Source organism: Cyprinodon variegatus, unplaced genomic scaffold (assembly GCF_000732505.1).
Source record: "Cyprinodon variegatus isolate N-32 unplaced genomic scaffold, C_variegatus-1.0 Scaffold200, whole genome shotgun sequence".
Classification (NCBI taxonomy): domain Eukaryota; kingdom Metazoa; phylum Chordata; class Actinopteri; order Cyprinodontiformes; family Cyprinodontidae; genus Cyprinodon; species Cyprinodon variegatus.
Genome location: NW_015150653.1, coordinates 447,352 through 469,587, shown reverse-complemented (window position 1 = coordinate 469,587; position 22,236 = coordinate 447,352). Strand labels below are relative to the sequence as shown.

The 22,236-nt window shown below is 36.7% G+C and overlaps 2 protein-coding genes across 5 annotated transcripts in view; both read right to left on the bottom strand.

The window, feature by feature from the left end:
* The window catches only part of agbl4 (ATP/GTP binding protein-like 4), a 408,595-nt gene that overhangs the window by 74,440 nt on the left and 311,919 nt on the right, over positions 1-22,236 (bottom strand). The gene's annotated exons all lie outside the window — the stretch shown is intronic.
* The window catches only part of bend5 (BEN domain containing 5), an 18,968-nt gene continuing 9,892 nt past the window's right edge, over positions 13,161-22,236 (bottom strand). For 2 of the 3 annotated variants that reach the window (XM_015379824.1, XM_015379826.1), the window contains exons 5-6: positions 19,216-19,429; positions 13,161-19,044 (exon numbers count right to left, since the gene is read on the bottom strand). In XM_015379824.1, the coding sequence (XP_015235310.1) occupies positions 18,848-19,044; positions 19,216-19,429 (411 nt within the window). In that variant the 3' untranslated portion in view covers positions 13,161-18,847. The remainder of the gene's footprint in view (positions 19,045-19,215; positions 19,430-22,236) is intronic. The other variant, XM_015379825.1, reaches the window with a different exon arrangement.

Sequence of the window (22,236 nt, the reverse complement as noted above, 5' to 3'; positions counted from 1 at the left end):
TGAAGCAGCCAGGGGGGGATTCTGCATTAGCTAAAAAGCAGGGACAGGACCAATTGTCAAAATTTTGGTGTAGATCATTCGATTTCATCCTGGACACTACAGAAAATGGGCTAAAAGTGTTAAAAACCGGAATTCTCCTTTAACTTATAAAGGAAAATTCTAAATAATTTCGAACACCTAATTTTTTGGGTTAAAATTGATTTCTTTTTAGCAATATTCAACATTTCCAGCAAGAAACAAAAGTTTTGGTTTGTTAAAGTAAGTTTCAGTCTAAATCATCCAGTGAAATGTGCAATTTTGAGTTATTTGTTTGTTTTTTCGAAGAGTAAAGTAAGAATAGAGAGAAACCGCTAAGACAGTTTCTCAAAAAAAAATTTTTCACAGATTCACCTTATTAATGTAAATCTGAGAAACAAAATCAGCATATGATGTTGCGTTACCAACACTTTTAAGAGAGATGCTTTGAACAATTATTTAAACTACTGCTATATTTAAATTAATTTCAATTCAGTTTATTTATATAGTGTCAATTCACAACACGTCATCTCAAGACACAACCAGATCATACAGTCAAATTGATTCATAGTTTTCTATCTAAAGAAAACCAGTTGATTGCATCGACTCATTGACTCAAAGGCAATCCCTCTCACCAAGCATGCTTGTAGTGACAGTGGAGAGGAAAAACTCCTTTTAACAGGAAAAACCCTCCAGTAGAATTTATGTTATTAAAGTTCTTAAGTTTAATGATAATCTTTTTTTATCTTAAAACATATAATAAATGTTATAGAATTCTGTGGGGGGCTTTAAAGTTTTTATTGTCTAGTGTGTAAACGCAAGCCACCATCCCCTAAGATTAGCAGTGACAAACATAACAGAATACTAAACTGTCAGAAATATAGTATCTGGTGGTATTTCAGTAAGATGGGTTCCAAAAAAGCACACAGGATCCCTTGAAAAACATTAAAATTCAAAACCCTGCACCTTCATACACATACATGGTCTGCGTAGTGACCTCCATAGCTGCGAACATGGAGATGGTGCCGGTCTGGATCACCCGGGGTCATCTGACAGCTCTAAACAAGACTCTCATTAACACCAACCCATTAAAAGCACCTGCTAGCTGTGTGTTTGTGTTTGTGTGTTACTCTTAGCCACAGACAAGGGGGAGCACATTGACGCTGAACAGGGGAGACAGGTGTCAGTTTGGTCTTCAGCCACAAATTCCATCAGAAAGCTTAAGTACACTTAGAAACAGAGTTATGTAAGGTTTTCAAGGTTGAAGGAGCAGCGCAGACATTTCAAAGAAACATCAATATCAGTTTAAACAATTTACACACACTAAATCTATATTTGTGCCTTTGGAAAACTTACAAGTGAGCAGCTTAGCTCTACACAACCCAAAAATGACTCTGAGGCAGCTTCAGCTACATCACAACAACTGATTAAAAAACTTGGGCTCACATTTTGGGATTCTGCATTGTACATCCTTTCAAAAAGTTATCTAAAAGCAATAATTAGAGAAGGGGATATGATGCAAGGAAGTGTCTTCTTTATGTGTCTTTATGTTTAAATGGTGGTAATATGTTTAGCACAAACCCTCACAGGAAGACAGAGAAAGATTAAAGCTGGTTTCACTTTACAGATGTTCAACTATTGGATACGAGTGGCAGGCTTGTTTATTTTTGTTTATAATACTACAGCAGTACTTCATAGTCATGTAATAGATGTCTCTAATTACACATCAAATAAATAAAAATAGCAGGGTAAACAAGTATACACTGAAGAGATTTGACACATTATATTTTACCATCCTCTATTGATACAGTTGATCACTTGATGTTATTACAGCCTCTGGAAAACTGGGTCGGCCTTTCTGGTACCGCACTGGACTGATTTAACTCCTGCCTGAAGGACAGTGACTTTTATGTGTCAGTAGGAAACTTTAAACCAGAACACATGTGGGGCCCCTCCTCTTCAATATCTGCATTCTATATATCTATCCCCCTTAGTTCAGATTATAGCAAACAACATTAGATACTATAACTATCCAGAGGACATATAGCTTTATATCACAATGTCACCAGGTGACTATGAACCCATCTGAGTGTTGGCTAGATTCATAGATCAAATTAATATATGGGTTTGCCATAATTTTCATTATCTGAATGAAATACTGAGGTAATAATGTTCGGACCAAAGGAGGAGAGATACAGAGTTAGCAGTCAGCAGAGTTCAGCTACTACAGCTAGAAACCACTGATTGTGGCTGAAATCTTGGTGTCATGATGGACTGAGACCTGAACCTCAGAGACACAAAAACGCAGTTACCAGGTCAACCTTTTATTATCTGAAGAACATTTCCAGGACTAAAGGATTAATCTCCAAGCAGGATCTAGAAAATAATTGATTACTGCAACATTGTCTTCATAGGTTTGCCTAAAAAGTCTATCATACAGCTGCAGCTGATCTAAAACACTGCTGCCCATGCTTTCACTAGAACTAATAAGGTAGAGCACATCAGCCCAGTTATGAAGTCCTTCCACTGGCTCCCTGTTGCTCAGACAATAGACTTTAAAATCCTTCTGTACTGAAAGCCCGAGTTCTTTTAAGTCAACGTTAAAAAACATTTATTTAGAGCGTTTGACTTTTGAAGTTAACTGTTAACTGAAGTGTTATTAGTTTAAGGTCGTGGTCCAAGTTTTTTATTTGTTTTACTACCTGCTTTTATCTTGTTTTTATCATTATTTGCTTTTAGTCTGCTATTATGTTTCTTCTATTTTATTATCTTTTCATGTAAAAAGCACTTTTAATTATCCATGTACTGAATAGTCCAAAAAAAATTGCCTTACCTTGCCTCTGTTTTAACAGACATTGAGTTTTGTGACAATGATCAGATTTTTTGCCAGGACACTTTAACTTTAGTCTATCCATTTACTGAAGTGTATAGCCTGCTGCCGTTACTGAAGTCATTCAATAACTGAAAATGTTAAAATTATCTTTAACATTTTTTTTAGCTTTTATAGACAAAATTACAATATCACATATTTTTACAGACAATTGTTACACTTTTACCACAAATAGTAGTTCACATTTCAGGATCTGCATTGTGCTATTAACCCCAAGTCAACTGAGAAAGCATGCGTGTTTGGCACACACTGCTTGTAAACAATCATAGCAGAAACTAGATTCCCCACAGACTGTGGGGAATCTAGTGTTCTTCTCTTCACATAGTGTAATGAATCTAAAACAGAAGAACCTTCCCTCAGGCTAATAGAAAATATGACTTGTTTTGAAATTTGAAATTAAACCCACAACTGATCTTTTCTAAAGATCAGTTGTGGGTGATATACCCTTCTGTCCAAGACAGCACAGCCGTGAGGCACAACAAGAACTTGGGGGGGAAAAAAATGTTTTATTTAAGAAGTTTCTCTTTCCCTTTTGCATGTACAGTCAATTTGCTTCCAAATTAAACTCATAGATTAAAAAGCCTAACCCTTTGTCCAGCTTTGGACCAACTGCACAGAATTGTTATTTTCCCAGCACAACCTGATTTAGCTGTCTAAACTGGTTTTTAAAAAAACTTGATAATAGCTCGAAAGAAGTTACATTTTTGTGAATGGAATGGGCCCATGTAGGTTAAGGTCATCTTTTAACACCGTCATTGCCTTTAGGTTTGCCTAATTGAGAGAATAAAGAGAGTTGGAGAGTGTTTACCTATATTAACGGAAAAAAAAAAAAAATATATATATATATATATATATGGTTATTTGAGTCAAATAGATAAATTACAAAGAGGAGGAAATGTCACATAGATCATTGTGAAATAACAGTACAGCTGAAGGATTGTGAATCAAGTCAAAGCAATTTGCAGGTTACGTACAATTAGGGGAACAACTGCAGGACACTCAAAATGATAAAAACCTACAGAGAGAGAGAGCATCTAGGGCAAGAAGCATTTAGTTCCAGTTTAAGAGGCCAAGTTGTTGCTTTTTGGGTCTTCTGGAACAAACATTGGAGTATCTTTAGCTTTTAGCTTATTTAACTTATTTGGTTTTGCTACTTGCTGACTGTTATTGCCTGAGAGAAAGAGGGGATCACTTGATGCAAAAACCAGGATAAACCAGACAATACAAATGTAAGAATAAAGAAAGCTTTATTTTGGATGCCCATCAAAGTAAATGAGTTAAGAATATGAAATGGAAGGTTCATAAACATAACATTTTTTCCACAAGCTTTTTATAAGCCAACACATTGAGTTTTTTACCCTAAAAGTCTATTCGCAAATGTGAAAGTCTTTGTTTTATTTTTTGAACCTGTTTCTGTCCTTGCACAGTTCACATGCATTTAAAGCAATCTTCCAGAGTTTGCTAGAAATGGGCTAATCGTTCACACCTAATTAATAACAGTCAAACACTGAAAATTCATAGCTTTGTTCAATCAGCTCAAAACAGTTGACTCAAAGACTAAGATAAACTCCCAAGGCCTGAAAACACCACAGCTATTTCCACCCCTGGTCTGGGTGATTTGCTACGTCTGTTTAGTCAGTGTCACATTACCATTTAAATAAAGAGGCCTGCTAAATAACCACTGCAAGAACATAAAAAGACAATTTAAATTGTTTTTCTTTCTCTTTCTTGTTTGAGCTCCTTGTCATTTTTAATTTGTTTAGTCTAAAGGGGGTAATGATTGATAAAAATGTGCAGAGGAGTCCAAATGCAAAATGATCTATTCATCTTTGATTATAAGGGATTATGAGCGAAATCTAATCACTTCAGAGAACAATGACTTGCTCAGATAAACTGACATGAAACAACTCGGGTATGTTAATTTCTCAAAGAGAATTGATAATAGGCTAAGACAACAACAAAAACAAGCAAAATGGCAGGGATAACCACTAGGCACCGAGCTGGTTTCAGATCAGACCTTATGATGAAAAGAGGCAATGTCCTAAAGTAGAACTGCACTCAATCAGTCACAACAAAAAGAGAACTGCAAGGCCTGTGGCACAGTTTTGATAAACTCTATTTATACTTTCAGTGAATGATTCCTTTTTGTTTGTTTTTTTTTCTTCAAAAAGACAGAAATTGAAAACATTGAAAGAACAATATGTACAAATGTAAAGTTACAGCAATGTGGCAATTTCTAAAATGTTCATCCTCAGAGAATAATACAAATTAAAAATGGCACACAAAATAACATGGCACGATAACACGGCACTACGCCCCATAGAAGTAATTGTAATTTTGATTTTCTAATCCTGCAATTGGTTTTAATAATTTGAATTTTTGTTATAAGCTGAATGCTATATAGTGCCCTTTATTGCAGCAGCTAAATCTAAATATTACTCTACTATTGTTTGATAAGTGGAGAAACATTTTTTTTTTATTTTAATGTACCTTTCTTTTTTTTTTACAAGATGCCGTGACATCTACAGTACGGTCACCACTATTGCAAACAATATCCTCTTGTATTAAAACCTTCAAAACCTCACAAAAGTGAGTACTGGACAGGAAACTCATTTACTCATTCTTCATGTGAGAACCATGCAGATACTCACACAAACTGTATATAGTCACAGCCCTTTTATAAATCAGCTGATGGCTGCTGCCTGCTTAGACCAAGTCTCTTTTAGAGTCACATGGTGTAACAGAGGCCAGCTGAATTAACCTCACCTTGCAGTAACAGTCCTTTTACAATGGAAACAAAATAAAATGGGGAGTGGCGGCCTAGTGGTTATGGCATAGAGCTTGGAATCCTGAAGTTCTGAGTTTGAGCCCCATTCCTACAGACGGCCATACTGGGTCTCTGAGCAAGACCCTAAACCCCACACTGCTCCCCGGGCGCCCCATGAAGGCAGCCCATTGCTCCCCAAGGGGATGTGTTAGATGCAGAGGTACGTTTCTCCAATGTGAGATCAATTAATTTAAATAAAAAAACAATTACAAATAGCATTTTGTGAAAGGAGTGAATGGGACTGAGGCTTTATTTATCAGTCAATAACATTTCATAAGGTTGCATCATATATAGTGAGGAAATCACTACTTCCCTACTTATATATATATATATATATATATATACAACCGTCCTTTGCAATAGGCTCTTTTTTTATAGGATAATCCCACAGGCTGTTGTGTATGATTTATTTTAAATGGTTGCTTTTGTGTCAGTTAAAATATTTTTGATTGATTTTATTCTGTATTTTAGGCATTTATCTTGTTCAAAGTCCACATGATTTTCAGTTTTAGGCAAAGTAAGTTTGATTTCTCTTATTACATTCCTATTATTTCGGTGTTCATAATTCTATGAACTCTAACGAGGTTCAAGTGGTCGCTAGAAGAGTAAAGAGCCCAGTGCATCATAGAGCCCCCGTTGTGCTTAACAGCTGGTGTGAGCTGCTTTTGCATATATTAAATATTTTTTTCATGCCAGACCTTTTCTTGTTTAAAAGCTTTGTCTCATTTGAAAAAGGGACATAATTCAGGTCAAAGTCCTACTTAGCGAATATTTTGATTCATGACAGTCTTTAAGCAAATAAATAAAATACTATTGAACAGCTGGGGATAAATGCATACTCTGTAGTTCTGCCTTTTATTTATATTTTGTGTCTCTTCAGATGTTGGCGAGACCGTCGTTAGCTTGCATGAGTGAAAACACACTGTTGACATCCCACACCCATCATCAAGGAGGTGAGCAGATTGTATCGGACACAGATTGATTGTCCTTGAAATCCAACAAAATTGCTGAGCTTGTAACAAGCTTTATTTCCAACATTAAATTACCATTAAAATGCTATTAGAGCAATTAGTTGATTTCCATTTTGTACAACTCTGTCTAAAGTGATAGGCACCAAGAGACAGAGGCGCATGGGGGAGAGCGGGTGAAAGGGGTGAGGGTAGTGAGTGTGAGAGAGAGGTAGAAGTTATGAGACACAAAGAAGCAAGAGAGAGGAGGAAAAGCTGTATGAAGGGAAGTGAGGTGAGTCAGGAAGGATAGAGGCGACATGAGAGCAGTGGGAGCTGAATATTAAGCAGTTGTAGTGATTAGGGAGGTGCCGTGGAGTGGCACTGTGACAGTGACATTGGCTGCCATTGGCACTCCCTGCCACGGTGATTCACTGGAACCTGCTTCATTTGGGCCATAATTAGCTTAAATGTTCAGAGAATGAAAAATTCATCATCACTTTGAATCCTGTTAATTGGGGGAGCCATCTGCATTAATAGAGGCCATTTGAATGTTCTGTGTTTAAGTATGCATGTGTGTGAGCGCCCCTGCATACATCGGCCATGTGGACGTGTGTGAAAGTGTGAAAGTGTACTTATGCTAAGGCAGAATAGTTTGGTATTCAACTCCTAAAGCATGTGATACAGTCCAGCATTTGCCAGTTTCGTTATCACTGAAGCAGCATCTAAGCACATTAGAAATGATAAGAGTCTCTGTATATGATTGAAGGCAGAGAATTAGCGTGTAATGTCAGACAAGATGTCCTATAAGTAGCATGTCTTATAAGTCAGGATCCAATTTGTTAGTAGACAGGTGTTTACACAGAAAAAAACTACCTCTTTGGTATAAAACCCATTCATTGGATTTTATACCAAAGAGATGGTTGTTTTAAATTTTATGCTAAAATGAATAACTAGTGAATTAACAATAACAAAATTTAAATTCCTTCTTTACACTTGGGAAGGATTTCTCTTCTCTACTAAAGGTCTTCAGGTACCCTCCCTTCTTCCCAGATAGCCAGTTTCCTTGTGTTGTACTTTTTAAATTTTCCTCAGGTGACACTTATTTTACATATACTATTTTCAGAGAAAACTGTTTTACTGGTTGTAAAAACAATTAACTCTGACCTAAGAATCATTAGAAAAGAAAGCTCTTCTAAACTCTAGGGATGCTTCTGAGATGGGTCGATACATTAACGTGATCTTTTAGCACCTTGTTGGTAGAAGAATTTAAATTATTTCTCCTTGCATAGAAAGCTCTGAATTATTCAGGGCCACTGTGGTGAAAATGAGATGTAGATCTCAGTGGGGTTTTAATCTGGTTAAATGAGGGGAATCTTTTTTTTATATTCTGTATTTTCCTTTCTCTTTTTTTTTTTTTTGGTTAGTAGGTTCTATTTCCTGTGAAAACTATTCCCAGACATTGATGGATTTATAGAGTGCTATTAATTTTTCTTGTTCTTCTCTATTGCTATTACTACCATAAACATTGTGGATATTTGTTTTTTTTCATCCTATAAATGTTAAAACTACTGGCAAGACTTTAATCTACTCAGTGCTTTACAGGAATTGCTATAAAGTCCAAGACTCAATTTAATCAGGAGGGTTCCCCCAAAAGAGATGTTTTTTTCTTCTCTAATTCCTGCTTTAAATGCTTTAGTTCTACAGCTTGCCATAAAAACTTGCATTTTAATGACTTTTTAATTTAAATAAATCTTGTGAGATCAGGGAAACACATCAAAAACGAGGAGTAGAGTGACCTGAAGTGAATTAAAAGAGATGCCTCTTTTCTGTCCGTGACAATATTTTGAATTTCCTGTTTTTAAAATACAAAAATTCTTTGATCCTGTTGGATATAGTCTTTCTTCCATGTCATAACTCTTTTTATGCTATCAACCTGCCTGCTTAAATGGGCCAAAAAAACAGTACAAACTCAACATCATATACATGAATATAAAAAGGATGTTTCAAATGGCAAGATTTTAAAGTTGTCACATTATGATTTATTTCAAAAAGTGGGGGATGGAGCAGTGTTGGATGTACAGAGTGTTCTCTCCAGCAGCACGACAGCAGATCACATCACACCCAAGCCGATTTCACCCAGAACATTTAGCTGTCAGACGGAAGATCTCGTCAAACCTCTAGAAACACAGTCATAGTTATGATTTCAAGCTGGTAATGTTTTAGCTACTAGATGGTCTGTGTGCAGATTAGAGTTTTGCACTGGGTCGGGTACGGAAGGTTCCTTCAGTGAATGTTCGAATGTGTGAAATCATTTATAGGTTTTGCAGGTAACTTGAACACTCATGCTAAATTCAACAGATTCTCCAAAAGATGTGTGGTATATTTACATTTCCTGTTAAGGCCAGGAAGATAAAGAGCAGCAATTTAGATGGTCAATGTTAGGATAATTATCATGATGATATCATAATGATGTGTGAGTTTATTACACCTTAATATTAGCTACCTGTTGCGTGTCCAAACTGGTGTTTTTCCCAGTAGTTTATCTATTCAGGCCAGTTCCTCGATCCGACTATGTACAGTTATAAACTTCGTTTTGTACGTGGCAAAGATTTGGGAATGGAATGAGAGCGGTGTCCTTCAGCTAAGAACAAAGTGTAATATTTTGATAAGGCTGGAGCCATGGATGTCTCCTACTCTGCAAACGTGTATGCAGTAAAATGTGATGATGTGGCAGATGGGAGTTGTATAAAATGCTTCTTTAACTTCCGGTGAAGTGAGCCCGGCTGGTATGCACTGCCTTCTATAGCTCTAAGCAATTTATCTTCTCTGAGTAAGATTCTAGTTTATATCAAAATCTGTTGTCATGTCTCATGGTTATTTAATACATAAACATTATGAAGCGTTATTTTAAGAGGTTGCCCCAATTGATCTCTTTTCAGGAAAAAAAATAAAAACGGCGAGAGAAAGCTTCAAGGTGTAATCACACACAGAGCCAACCTTTAACAAATGGTGTTTCTGCCCAGATCTGAATAAGTTGTATCACTCCAGGAGGGCCACTGATGGACCAACCACACAGGTGAGGAGATTCCCTTTTAAATATCTCCAGTGTTTTTTAAGGGATTGTTTCCTGGTTCAGTGAGTTTTGGGTTCTCAGGACACCAGAACATCAGCAAAATTAAGACTAGTGTAATTTATCTGCTTGAAATGTTAACAGAGGAAAACCCCAGTTGTAATGAACAGCGTTCTGTTAGGGTAAAGTTTAGCAAAGGCTTGCAGAGTTAGATGAATGTGTTTTGATTTTTAATTGCTAGCTATAAATTAAAAGGTAGTTCAGCTAGGTGGCTGAGTCCTGAGGAGTTATTTTTATATTTCATAGTAAAAGCTAGTAAGGGTCTTCAGTCTAAGTTGTGTATTTGCATAATCTTGCCGATACTAAAACTTGCTAAACTAATCATATGTCAAGAACATTTCTTTTGTAATTCTCCTTCTGTGAGGCAACACTCATTATCCTGATATAATTTCTTTTTCTCAAATAAATACAACGCTTTGACTAAGATTCTTACACTCCATGAGATACAAATAATGGGCTAGTTGATTCAGTGCTCTATGAACCTTGGGTAAAATATTTGGGAGTTTGACATAAATACAACTCATCTAACTGAGTACTGCAGTGTAGATGGTGTTTATGCGACAGAAAGGCAAGCTGCAGTGGCTGCAGAGCCCATCCCAGTCTGGTCCAACTCAGCCCAGCCCAGCCTGACCCATCCAGCATTAATCCATCATTGCCACCACTGAATCATCGTGCTGTCAATAAAGGCGGGTGGTAATACATTACAGACATGGGGCAGCCTTTGGCGATAATGACATTGAAAATTCTCCTTGGACTGTAAGAAAAGCCTGGGCTCACAACACTCTTGCTTACAGAAGCAATAATGTATGGAAATGTATCGGTGTGCAAGAAGTGAACTGGGACTGGAGGAGGGTGGGAGAATTAAGTTAAGCTCGGGGTCTTTATAAGCAAGGAGGGAGGAAGTAGCCTTCAATGACCTCGTCTTCATCCGTTTCCAATATGGACTCGTCCAAATCTGGGATTCAGTGATGAGGCTCAGGTTAAATTCAAGCCTCCACAAACCAGCCGTGTTGCAGCCATTCTGATTCGACGACACTCGTTTTCTACCTTATCTTGCTCTCATGCTTCTCAGCTGATACTGCAACTTGGTTTAGACATGTGACAGGCGAGATAGAGCTCTCCCAATCTTTGCATTTTGTGATGCAGAGAGGGCGGTCAGTCTCATGACAAATAAAGAGCCGATACAGCAAAGTTAGGAGCAGGGCTGGATGCTCTGAAGGCGTTAAGAGCAACTCTGCCAGTATCACTCTCAACTTTACACAAAATGCATGTATGAGAGGACTAAATGCAGACAGTCTCCAGCTTGGTCAGGTGATTTTAGGATGGATGGATGGATGGATGGATGGATGGATGGATGGATGGATGGACGGACGGACGGACGGACGGATAAATAGTTATAGTGGACAACCAGATGGATAAATAGAATGATCAATAGACAGCTTGATAGATGTTTGCTGGACAAACCATTAGATGGATAGAGTGATGGATTAATGATGGGTGAATATATGTTTAAATGAATGGCAAATGATGCATTTTTAAAAATATATATTTTCCATCTTAATTAATGGAAAATACACAAAAATACTTTACAGACTACTTAGGAACCCTATTGAATGATACAAATCTATAAAAGATGGTCTTATAAGATAATGATAGCTTATCGTACATAGCTCCCCTGGTTTTGTTCCCCTGTATAGAAAATAGCCCATTTTGATGATGTCCGACTTCTCAATGACAAATTGGAAAAGTTAATCCAGGCACCCACATGACAATGTGAAAAACTAATTTTTACGCTCAGCATTTAAATTAAAAGTTTACTGGGTTCCCAAAATGGAGAATCTGTATTAACTGAGGGGTCACTGGGGTTTTATGAAATCCATTCAGCACACAGAGACAATTTAAAGAATAAGAAAACCCCTTTGACTCCAGTTAAAATGTTTTCCAAAGTTAAAATAACACATTCAAGGTCTGAAATAGGATTTTGCTTTAAGTTGCTGACCTGGTTTAACTGATTAAAACAGAGTGAGATGAAAATACCATCTGTGAAAATGAAGCTACTGCTTTCTTTGAAGACTCCAGACTAATGAAAATGCGAAACAGAGCAAAAGTCACAATGAACCGTCTTTGAAGCATCTTGAGAATTTGAACGGGTAACTGCTGATATTATTTGACTGCCACACAGTTAAGCCAAATGTATTATCCCTGTAATAGATTAGAGTGCAGCCTCTTTTTTTTTTAACATTGAGTAATGAATTAAACATTATGATAAAGAGTAAAGCAACAACAATATATAATGCACTAAGCAAAAAAGTTATTTTAAAAGCAATTCTAATCTCAGCATCCTCAAAGATTTTTATCTTTCTTTGAACTTCATAAACTACAAACACACAAATTCTGACACCCCCACACAAACGCAGGCACTCAAACATAACATGAGGGAAAGGGTGTACGCTAGAGCAGCACTGAATCAGGAAATTATAGAATAAAAAAAAAGAATGACATAAAAAAATTACAGCAGTATTTCCTTTCATCATCTGTAAAATATAAAACATAATGGATCCATTGTAAGATTGAAGGTGGTTTTGAGGATTTTCCCGGCAAGTGTATGCTTTATCTAAGGTAATCAGACAAAAACTTGTAAAGTGAGGGAAAAATATAAGCTAAGGGAGATAGGAACTCAAGTCCTGCAAAGGGTTTTTGTAGGGTATTTCACATCTAAAATGTGAAACTATTAAATATGCAATGAGAACTCTTCACTAACAATCCTCACAAGTCTTTCATAGACTTTCATATTTTGGTCTTAAAGTAAAACATTTGCATACAGATGGATTCTTATTAACAATTAAATTGCTTCTAAAGAATATTCTTTGTACCAAATTTTATTCTGGGATACCAGAGGGTATCAAGTGACTAAACACAAATGCCTCCTGTAATCTTTATTGATAAATCCAAGTATTCCTATCCTCCCACTTGTAAACTATCTACAACACAGTGTTGCATCGCATTGCAATATAATACACTGGAGCGATGCAAAAATGTGCAAAAGGTCAAGGACTAAACACTTTAGCTTGGTAGTCAATGCTTGGCTTTTACTTTTTATAAAAAATGTGTTTTAAACTAATCTCAGGATAAAATGTCATTATGAAGAGTTGGATGTCTTGTGTGTATGCACTTGTCCTGGGATCTACTGCTTCTATTCTGTTAGGAGCAGGACAAAGCCAGAACAAGGGAAAAAACCTGTATTTGTCTGGGAAACAAAGTTACACCAACAGCTGGAAGCTAAAACCCTTTGAGCATAAGAAGCTTTATCTCTGCAGCAGGAAACAACACACAAAAACAAGACAGGTTTGTGCTGATAGAATAAACGTTTTGTTTTATTTCTGTTTATCTATACATTTAAACAGGTGTTCCTGAATGCAGCAAGAGAAAAAACACAGAACAGGATGCTAAGCGTCAAAGAGTTTGCTCGCATAGCAGAGGTGTGGCTGGTTTAGCGACGACATGTACACTCTATCGTTTATACTTCTAAGGTTTTCTGTAAATGTGGTTTGCCACTGGGAGGCTACAGAAGGATAAAGGAAGTGTTTACTGCAATAGTCTTGAGATCTTTTCACATTATACCAAAAAAAAATAAAAAATCCATGAAGTAGAAACCCTGTCTTTCCCCAACTATAACTGCAATGCATTCATTTCTACCAAGCAGCCCTGTTTTAGCTCAGTTTAATTCAAAGAGCTTAAAACATAATAATAGTTAAGTACAGATTTGTCATATCGCCATTGTCCTGTTTAACTAAACCTCAAGGCTGAGCAGACACAGTTATCTCCTGCTATATATCTCTGAGGTTCTCCCTCCATCCAACAGTGACGTGTTACCAGGTTAGTTTTTCTACACCTGCATAGGATCTACAAACACGACTCTCTGGGCTCAATTCAGACGGAGAAAAGCTCACAGCTAACTGTTACAAAAACAGTTCAAAAAATGGCTTAAAAGTGCTTCCTCAAAAACCAGCTGCTGTGTCTAAACACACATTACTCACAGTAGAGAGGCGTCAGTATGACAAAAGTTGGGTTTAAGAAGACAGAAAGAGAACACCTACTAACGTGTCTCACACAGAGGTGCAGAAAACAAATACTGAAGCGTAGGGGCTAGGGGACAGGATATGAAAGGATGCAATGCACTTCCTGCGAAAACAAAACCCAGATATAAAACTGAAGGATAGCATTTAGAGACACACAGAAAATACCAAGAGGAAAATAAACTGATTCAACTGAGTAAGCAAGTTTAAGAAAGCCCCGTATTCCTTTTATTTCACACATTCCTAATATCTGCTGATATGGGTGTGGTATTAACCTGGACTACAAATGGACCCTGATCTACAAAGCAAGGTCAACCCAAATGGAATATGGCTCTGCGTAAGTTCACACTGCTCCCTTAACCATGTACCATCTGATTTGAAAACCTGATCTAAGCAGTAAAAGAATGCATATTTCTGAAAACACATTAAAAGAAGCAGATGCACGCACTTTAAAATCACCAACTTCTGAGGTACTTCTGAAACAGAGTATAATCATTATCTACAATATTTGGATGGATAGCATATATTTTCAAATCTGTAATAGCAGGCCTTGCGGAAAACATTTTGGCTTCAGGGTTTTGATTAGTTGAGGGGATAGCGGCGGTTAACACACCTGAATAACACAGAGCTGTATGACGATTAAAAACATAGAAAAACAGCACCATTTGAGGTCCGGTAGATCAGTTTTTTTTTTTCTCTCAAACCGTATGCTGGTAGCACCGTCAACCAGTAAAAATCTCAGATTGCAATACAGAGACAGAACACAGCAATTGATCAACTGCACAATATAGCAAAGAGCGAAGATATATATTCATATATTCAGACAACCCCCTCACACAGTAATCCCCTTTACAGCAGCATCTTTAAGCAGATAAGAAAACTGATTTAGCTTAAGAATGATTTTTGTGTATTGAGGTGCTTTATATGCTGTACATGTTGAGAGCTGTCAGTTTTACCGTTTCCTATAATTTCCTTTATATTATACACACATATAGTTTACATTAACGGACAAACACCAGAGTAACAATGAGGTAGGAAGGTGAAGTTGGATGAAGTAGAACCAGGTTTGTGGATTGTATACAAAGTTACTGATATTTTTAAGAAAAATATATGCCTAACGTTGTACATCTCCTTTTTTTTGTTTTGTTTTTTTTTACAATGTGTCTGAGACTTAAACAGTAATGCGTCTGGTACATAGAATGGCTCTGAAAACTACATGGTATCCACCTTGTTCAACATCTTGTTTCAGTCAAACTGAAAAAGTAAGAAAAAAAAAAGCTCCATTGTCCCGTGGAACTTTAACAGGTATTTAAAGCGTAAGCCATAAAGCAGGAGAGTAAGGATCACGAAGTGGCACAAGAAGAGGATCATATCCGGCGGGGTTCATCCATGGTTACTGCTGTGGTGTGGTGTAACTGAGCCAGACTTGCACACTATCCCAAGTTTTCATTTACACGAATTGGCTGCCAAAACTCCTGCAACCGTCTTGATAGATCGGCTCCGTCTGTAGTCGCAGATTAGGCTAAATCTGCGACAGCACAGCTTTCATTTAGTGAAGATGGTTTTAGTTAAGGGATTATAGGTCTCAGTCTCACTCTAAGAAACCAGCCTTTCAACACGATGATGTAATGGCTGTATAAATGCTCTCTTTAAGCATCACCACCACCACACCCTTTTGGCATCGAACACCAAAAAAGAATAACAACCCGATAAACAATAAACAACAATGCATCTGAATTTCAGTAACGTGGCTTTGCACAGCAGAAAGCTTTTTTTTTTTTCTTTCAAATTGCAATACATGCTCGAACATGTGGGCTTTATCTTTGTACAGAGAATTAAAAAAGAAAAAGAAAAACAAGGGGACCGGTTTACAAAGAAAAAAAAAATGACATTATCATCACATTTAGGTGACTTTTGTTATTCATGACGCTCCAATACTTTTGCATTGGCCATTTCTTTGTGCAACCCCAGCGGATTCCTCAGTCTGCATCCAACATTTTTTCAGCTTTATCATTTCATCCTCACAGTTAAAACTCATTTGTTAAAAAAATACTCCATTTGAATTCTAGAGGTTTCAACTAAAACGGAATTTCCAGTCATCTTAAACATTTTCAGAGGTAAAGTCTTTAAACTGGTTATTCCATTTTTTTTTTTAAACTGAACTGTTTGTTGCTTTCCAGTTTGCTAAGGTGGCAGATGAATGTCCGGGAGGCAATAATAAAGTGGTCAATTCCAGTTTCTTTATGTTACTTTTTAACAATCTGCAGACATAAGTCTTATATATTAAACTTACCAAGCTTATTATGGGACTAGCTTGTCAGAGGCATTCAAATAACTATGTGTTGTTCTAATATTAATAATAAAAAAAATATAAATCAAAACATCATAAGGTGCTTCATGAAGAAAAAAAATAAAATGACAACATGGCCCTATAATCAATAAGAACTATTGCAACAAACAACTGTTTAAAACAGAAGAAATTGCAGAACAATTTAAAGTGCATTTGATGTAATAGATATGAATTGATCATTACTGCATCTAAATAAGAGCCCAACGGTTTAAGATTATAGATTTTGAATGATTTTAAAGTAAGGTTAACCAAATATCATGTGTTGAGATTGCAATATACAGGCTGAAGACAGTAAAGGAAACTCTTTCTCCATCTTATTCCTGTGGGATAACTTTGGCTAAGAGTGAGGTGGATTAAATTACTGTTTGTAAACTCAACTAATGAGTATGTAGCTTAAAGCCAACAGTTCATAAAAGTTATTAAAAACACACAAAAAAAAAAGAAAAAAAAAAGGAAAGAGCTTGGATAAGAAATAAAAGGAACTCACATACCGTAATATGGAAAACACTGCAGGAAATTAGCAGATTCATAACTTGAAACTGATCTGACAAACCCAGTTATGTCACCAACTTTCTGGACAAATATGCATATTTCTTTCAATGCTATCTCAGAACAAGAAACATAGCTTAACGAAAGGCTGCTATGAAGTTCTGGTATGACATAAACCAAGTCAAGCAAACAAAAGAAAATGGGGAAATATAAACTGACACATCCAGGAATTACAAGAGAGAAGAAGGAGAGGTTTGATGGGCAGCTCTACAGCAGATTCACAGTTAGCCACAGCTAGGTCACAGTCGAGATTTCAATCTGCAGCGTTTAGTTCCAGCCTGCAGACAGCCACACAAACCGTTTCAGATCAAAACAATATAACAGTAGAGAGAAATCCTATATATATATATAAAAAAAACAACAACAAAAAAATAACCCTTAAAAGATGAAAGAGCATTTTAAAACTTTTGATGGCATAGCTCGGAGGAAATTGTCACTGGAGCAACCTTACTATTTTCCCCAGTGGTGTGACTAAAAGAAGAGAGGGTTTGGATGAGGTTCAGCAGGGGCAAACAACCTTTAGAAGAGGAAAGAAAAATATTGCGACAGACAGCTTTACCCACTACTAACAATGCTTTAACAGCAAGATGAGCTGGACTTAAAGAGCTGATTTTCACCTCTATGCTAGTCCCGTTTATATGTATCGAATGGGGCAAACCATTAAACAAACATTAAAATAGTACCTGGCCACATTTTACATTTACCCAGCAAAGTGCAGATGAAGTTTCATCACTTCAGCTTAAAACATTTACAATCACAGCTTCCTAAAATGAAAAAAAAGAAAAAAGGACGAAGACCGTAATCGACAAAAGTGAGCACAAACCTTTTTTTTATGTCTCAACATATCTTTTCATAAAAGATATATAATAAAGCTTTTAAAAATATGGAAGGAATGTACTCTTGTAAGATACATTATGTCCCAGGAGATTGCCAAATCCATTTTAGGCCTTTTTAAAGGCATCAACATGCCAGTAACAGCTCTATAGTTAAGTTTATTTAAATGACTAAGACTGAGACTAATTCAATTAGATCAGAGAAGCTCAATTCCATTAGCTGTGAAACAGAACTGACTACTTTTTATGCATTTCCATGGTCCAAGACTAAAAAATCGGATTTTTCTGCCTACTCATTAAATGCACCAAGACTAAGACCCCCTACTATTGGTCTTTAAATCTATCAATCTGACTTTTTTCTTTTATTAGATACAGGCTAGGGACATAGATCTAATAATTGCTTCATTTTATATCAGATTCAAAACAATCATGTCTATCAAAGAACCTGCAGTTCAATGTTTATTCATTTATAACTTATAGTGCTCAGGAAATTGGGATTTGTATCATCTTTTTATGGGTTCTTACATTAATGGTTGATAAGATCACTAAAAAAATAAATACATAAAACACATCAACTAAAGCATAACTGACTCATAATTTGGAGTCATTCTTTCCAACCCTCACTAAGCCCCCTCATGGGCAGATGTGTTAAGGAGTTGACAGACAGCACACATTCAAAGATAATCTCTTGGAGCAACCCATCATATATGGCTGTTAATAATTAAGACTTGTGCATTCAAGACCCTGACGTCCCATTCAACGCAATTAGTACCAACAGTCAAACCACCAACAGTCTAAGACCCAACATTAGCTAGCATGGTCGATTATACAGCATCAGAAGACCTACCTACAGGAATCACCTCTTACTTTTTAAAAGTTCCAGGACTGGAAAGGATGTTCTGACACAGAACATAAATCAGCATCATATCTAATCTCTTTTGACACATATGCACACATTTCTGTACCCATGCATTGGTAAAGCTTATAAAACACTCACTCTAGCTCATATCCAACTTTTTTATGTACTGGTGGGTAAAGCTGTCTGGCAGCCAATGAAAGAAATGATAAATGTGACGCTGGCCCTAAAGGGAGGTGGGATGGGACCTGTGTGAAAGAAATGTGACCGCTTCTAGAACAGTGACCCCATTCCCCAACCCACCCGTACCAAGTCCCCTAAATATGCTGCAGACCACGCGGGGCAGAAGGCGCTGACGTGACAGTTGATCACTATATGCCATCATAGGTGAAGTTCTCCATCTTGACCGTCTGTCTGATTAGCAGCTTTGACTCCCGCCGCTCCTCATTCTTGATGGACTTGTTGATGTCCATAATCTTTTCACAGATATATTTGTTCACTTTGGACAATCTTTGCGTGATCTCAGCGCTGTCGGCTGTTTCTTGAGACACTCTGTCGTAGAGACACTCTGAGGAGGATCAAGTTATGAGAGTCAGCATCAGATGAGGAGCTGCTTATCTTATTTTGATTTCTGCTACATAGGTATTTGCAAATAAACTATTTTATTTATGTACCTCTAGTTTTTAAGCCTAACCATCTTCTTTAGGAGCTTTGAAGTCATGACTTTAATTTAGCTTACCTCTTACAATTTTCAGTTTGCTGGGTGACAGTGGAGGCTTGGGCAGAGCGTCTTTCTTCTTTTTGGTGGCAACTCCTGTGACACTACGGTTTTTAAGGGTTTCAGTTCCCCAGATCATCACAGCGAGGTTCTTTGTGAACTTGGAGTCTCCCTGTGTCCTCTGAAGCTGGTGCCATTTCTCTTCCTCCACCCAGATTCCACCACCAAGATGTACCTTCAGACAACAAATGAAATAGGGGGGTTTAAAGAGGCACTGAATGAAAGTTTGTATGAGCAGTTTCAAGCACAATGAGAATATGTGTTGTAACCAGCACAAAGTCAGTCTACTGAAGTCATTCAAAATTTGTTTTTAGGTTTATAGGAGATACAAAACAAAAAAGAGGTAAAGGATTAACAATAGGCTAGTCCCGGTCCGATCCACTTATCTGATCGGGACGCCGATTTTGGCAAAAAAATGCGTATCGGCAAAGCATGTAAAATGCCGATCCAGTTTTAAAAAAAAAATACATGCTCGGATAGGCTGGTATCGGCCAGTATCGGTATCGGATCGGAAGTCCAAAAACAATATCGGTATCGGATCGGAAGTGCAAAAACCTGGATCGGGACATCTCTAATTAACAATATATCTTTTACTCCAGGGAACCATTGGTTTACAGTGTTCACACCCACATTACAGCCAACTTGATCTTTTCTGTAAAGAAAAAAAGATATGTGCTTCAAGAGAAAAAATGTCTTGCAAACTATTGATTAAACACAAATAAATAAAATTTGACTTTTATTTGCAAAGTACTTGTTAACAATGTATCAATATATATATCATAAAATCATGAAAAAGTTATATGATAAACAAATATGCAGAAGCTTGAAGGGTTCAAACACTTTTGAAGGCACTTTAAACTAAATATCATTCTAGCAGGATGTTATAATGCCAGGCTGCAGTGCATGAAAGCCAAATGATCCAAAAACCACACTTCTTATGAAGTTGTAGTTATTTTTATTTTGTTGCCCCACTCACTTTAGCAGGGAAACTGATTCCCCATTGCTTAAAATAGACAGAATTCTGCACATGTGTAAAAGCTGTTAACATATCATATATGTTTAGAAACTTTAGGTAAAGGCATCTCCTCAGACTAAAAAAGAAAAGAAGGTCCTATAGGTGACCAACGTGGTTTGGTATCAGCTCAGGTAGCAGAATTACACAATGAATTACTCAATGGATCAGTGCAGCAGAGGTGATGAGTTTGTTGTCCTGTTGTTGGCCCAACACTCGTCTGCAATTCTTAGAGTGGCACTAATCCCTCCAAGAGTCATCAGCCCAGATGAATCCTAGAGAGCAGAGTCTGAACTGATGTTGAAACTTTGGTCAGTTAAATCCACTCTGATACTGTTCTACTCGGTGTCAGTAACTTCATTTTATGAAATGCTTCTCATGTTCAAGACACCAAATATTAAATGTATTCACCACCTACAATAAAATCTGCACTTTTCCTTTCCATTAGATCTCCATGCCATATAACGTAGGCTGAAATACCATCTCACCATAAAATATCTTTTATACATTCCATCTATTCAAAACAGGCAGTCTCAAGAATATTTTCTTGCATAACAAAGGTCACAGTGACGTTAATCTCTCAGACCTCTGTCCAGAAATGGGATGTCACTAAGCTTATACTGCAGCAGCCTCATAAAGGTTGTTTTAAATCAGCCTTCTTTGCCATTTTGGATCCATATTTCAATCAGACAGTATTGTCATTTCCTCCCTTCCTACTTTCATTCTAGTAACCTCAAACAAAGCAGTTTGCATCCATGTAATAGAAACCATTGCAAGTCAGCTACTTCGTAGGGTTACCAGTAATTATCTTAAATAATCTTAAATGAACTTTAACTTGACTATATGCAATTCACTAATTACATCATATATGTGTTTTGATGTGTATTTGGTTGAGTCCTTATTAAATAAAACTCACTTAACCAAAACATCTACTTAACTTATATCATCCGTTGACTCTGTGGGCTCTAATTAACTGATCCAGGATAATATGAACTGTCTTTATGAAATAAAGTGAAAGCAAAGGCTAGTCTTAGAAATTTCCAAGAGATATAGTAACAGAAATATTAATGTTTTAAACATTAAACAGTTTTCAATTTATTGGCTCTGAGCTCTGTGAGTGAAGAAGATGGGCCGCCAACCAATGGGCAGAAGTTGACCCTCTAAGACACACCCCTTCCTCATTTGCATAATGATGCAGAAATGCAGACAGAAATTTAAAAACGACAGGCAGAAATAATTAGCATGGAAGAAATAAACAGGGTAAAAAAAATACAAGGGAAGAATAAAACAGACAAAAATATCACATGCAATACTTAAAATATAAGTAACAGATAAATAAAGTAGAAGATTAAAATTGACAATACCTACATGAGGTAATTATTACAAGGGCGAATAAATAAAGTAGCTAATTACAAGAGCTATATACATTTTTGTCTCACTGTATAATTTAATTTCTACCTACATTTATTTGTTTATTGTATTTTTGGGGGCAATTAATTGTAAGCTTATTTATTTATTGAGCATTTTTTTTTTCTGTATTTATTTTTAAATAAAGGTCCTCCATACTTTTTGACCCGCCAAGCTTTTACTATTCTGTATTTGTTTTCTCATGTATATTGTCCTCATACACCACTGGCATTCACTTGTTTATCATATAAATGTTATATTAAGCTAAATAAAAATAAAAAAACTAACATCTATATAAGAAAATAAAAATCAAAGCACAAATTGTGAGAAAATCATTTGGCTCACTATGACAATATGAGTGATACAGCTTTTTACAGGCTGGACTGGTATATATATGCCAGATCCTAGAACAACGTGTTGGCTGTATGCTGTTCACACCGGACACAGCAGGCGCAGCAAAATCGCGTCTGCTGCTTAATTTTTGCTGCTTGTACCAGTTTAGTTCTAACACACAGCTGAAGCAGCTTTGCTGCTCTGGCTGCGTGGTGCAAAAGTGTGTCTGA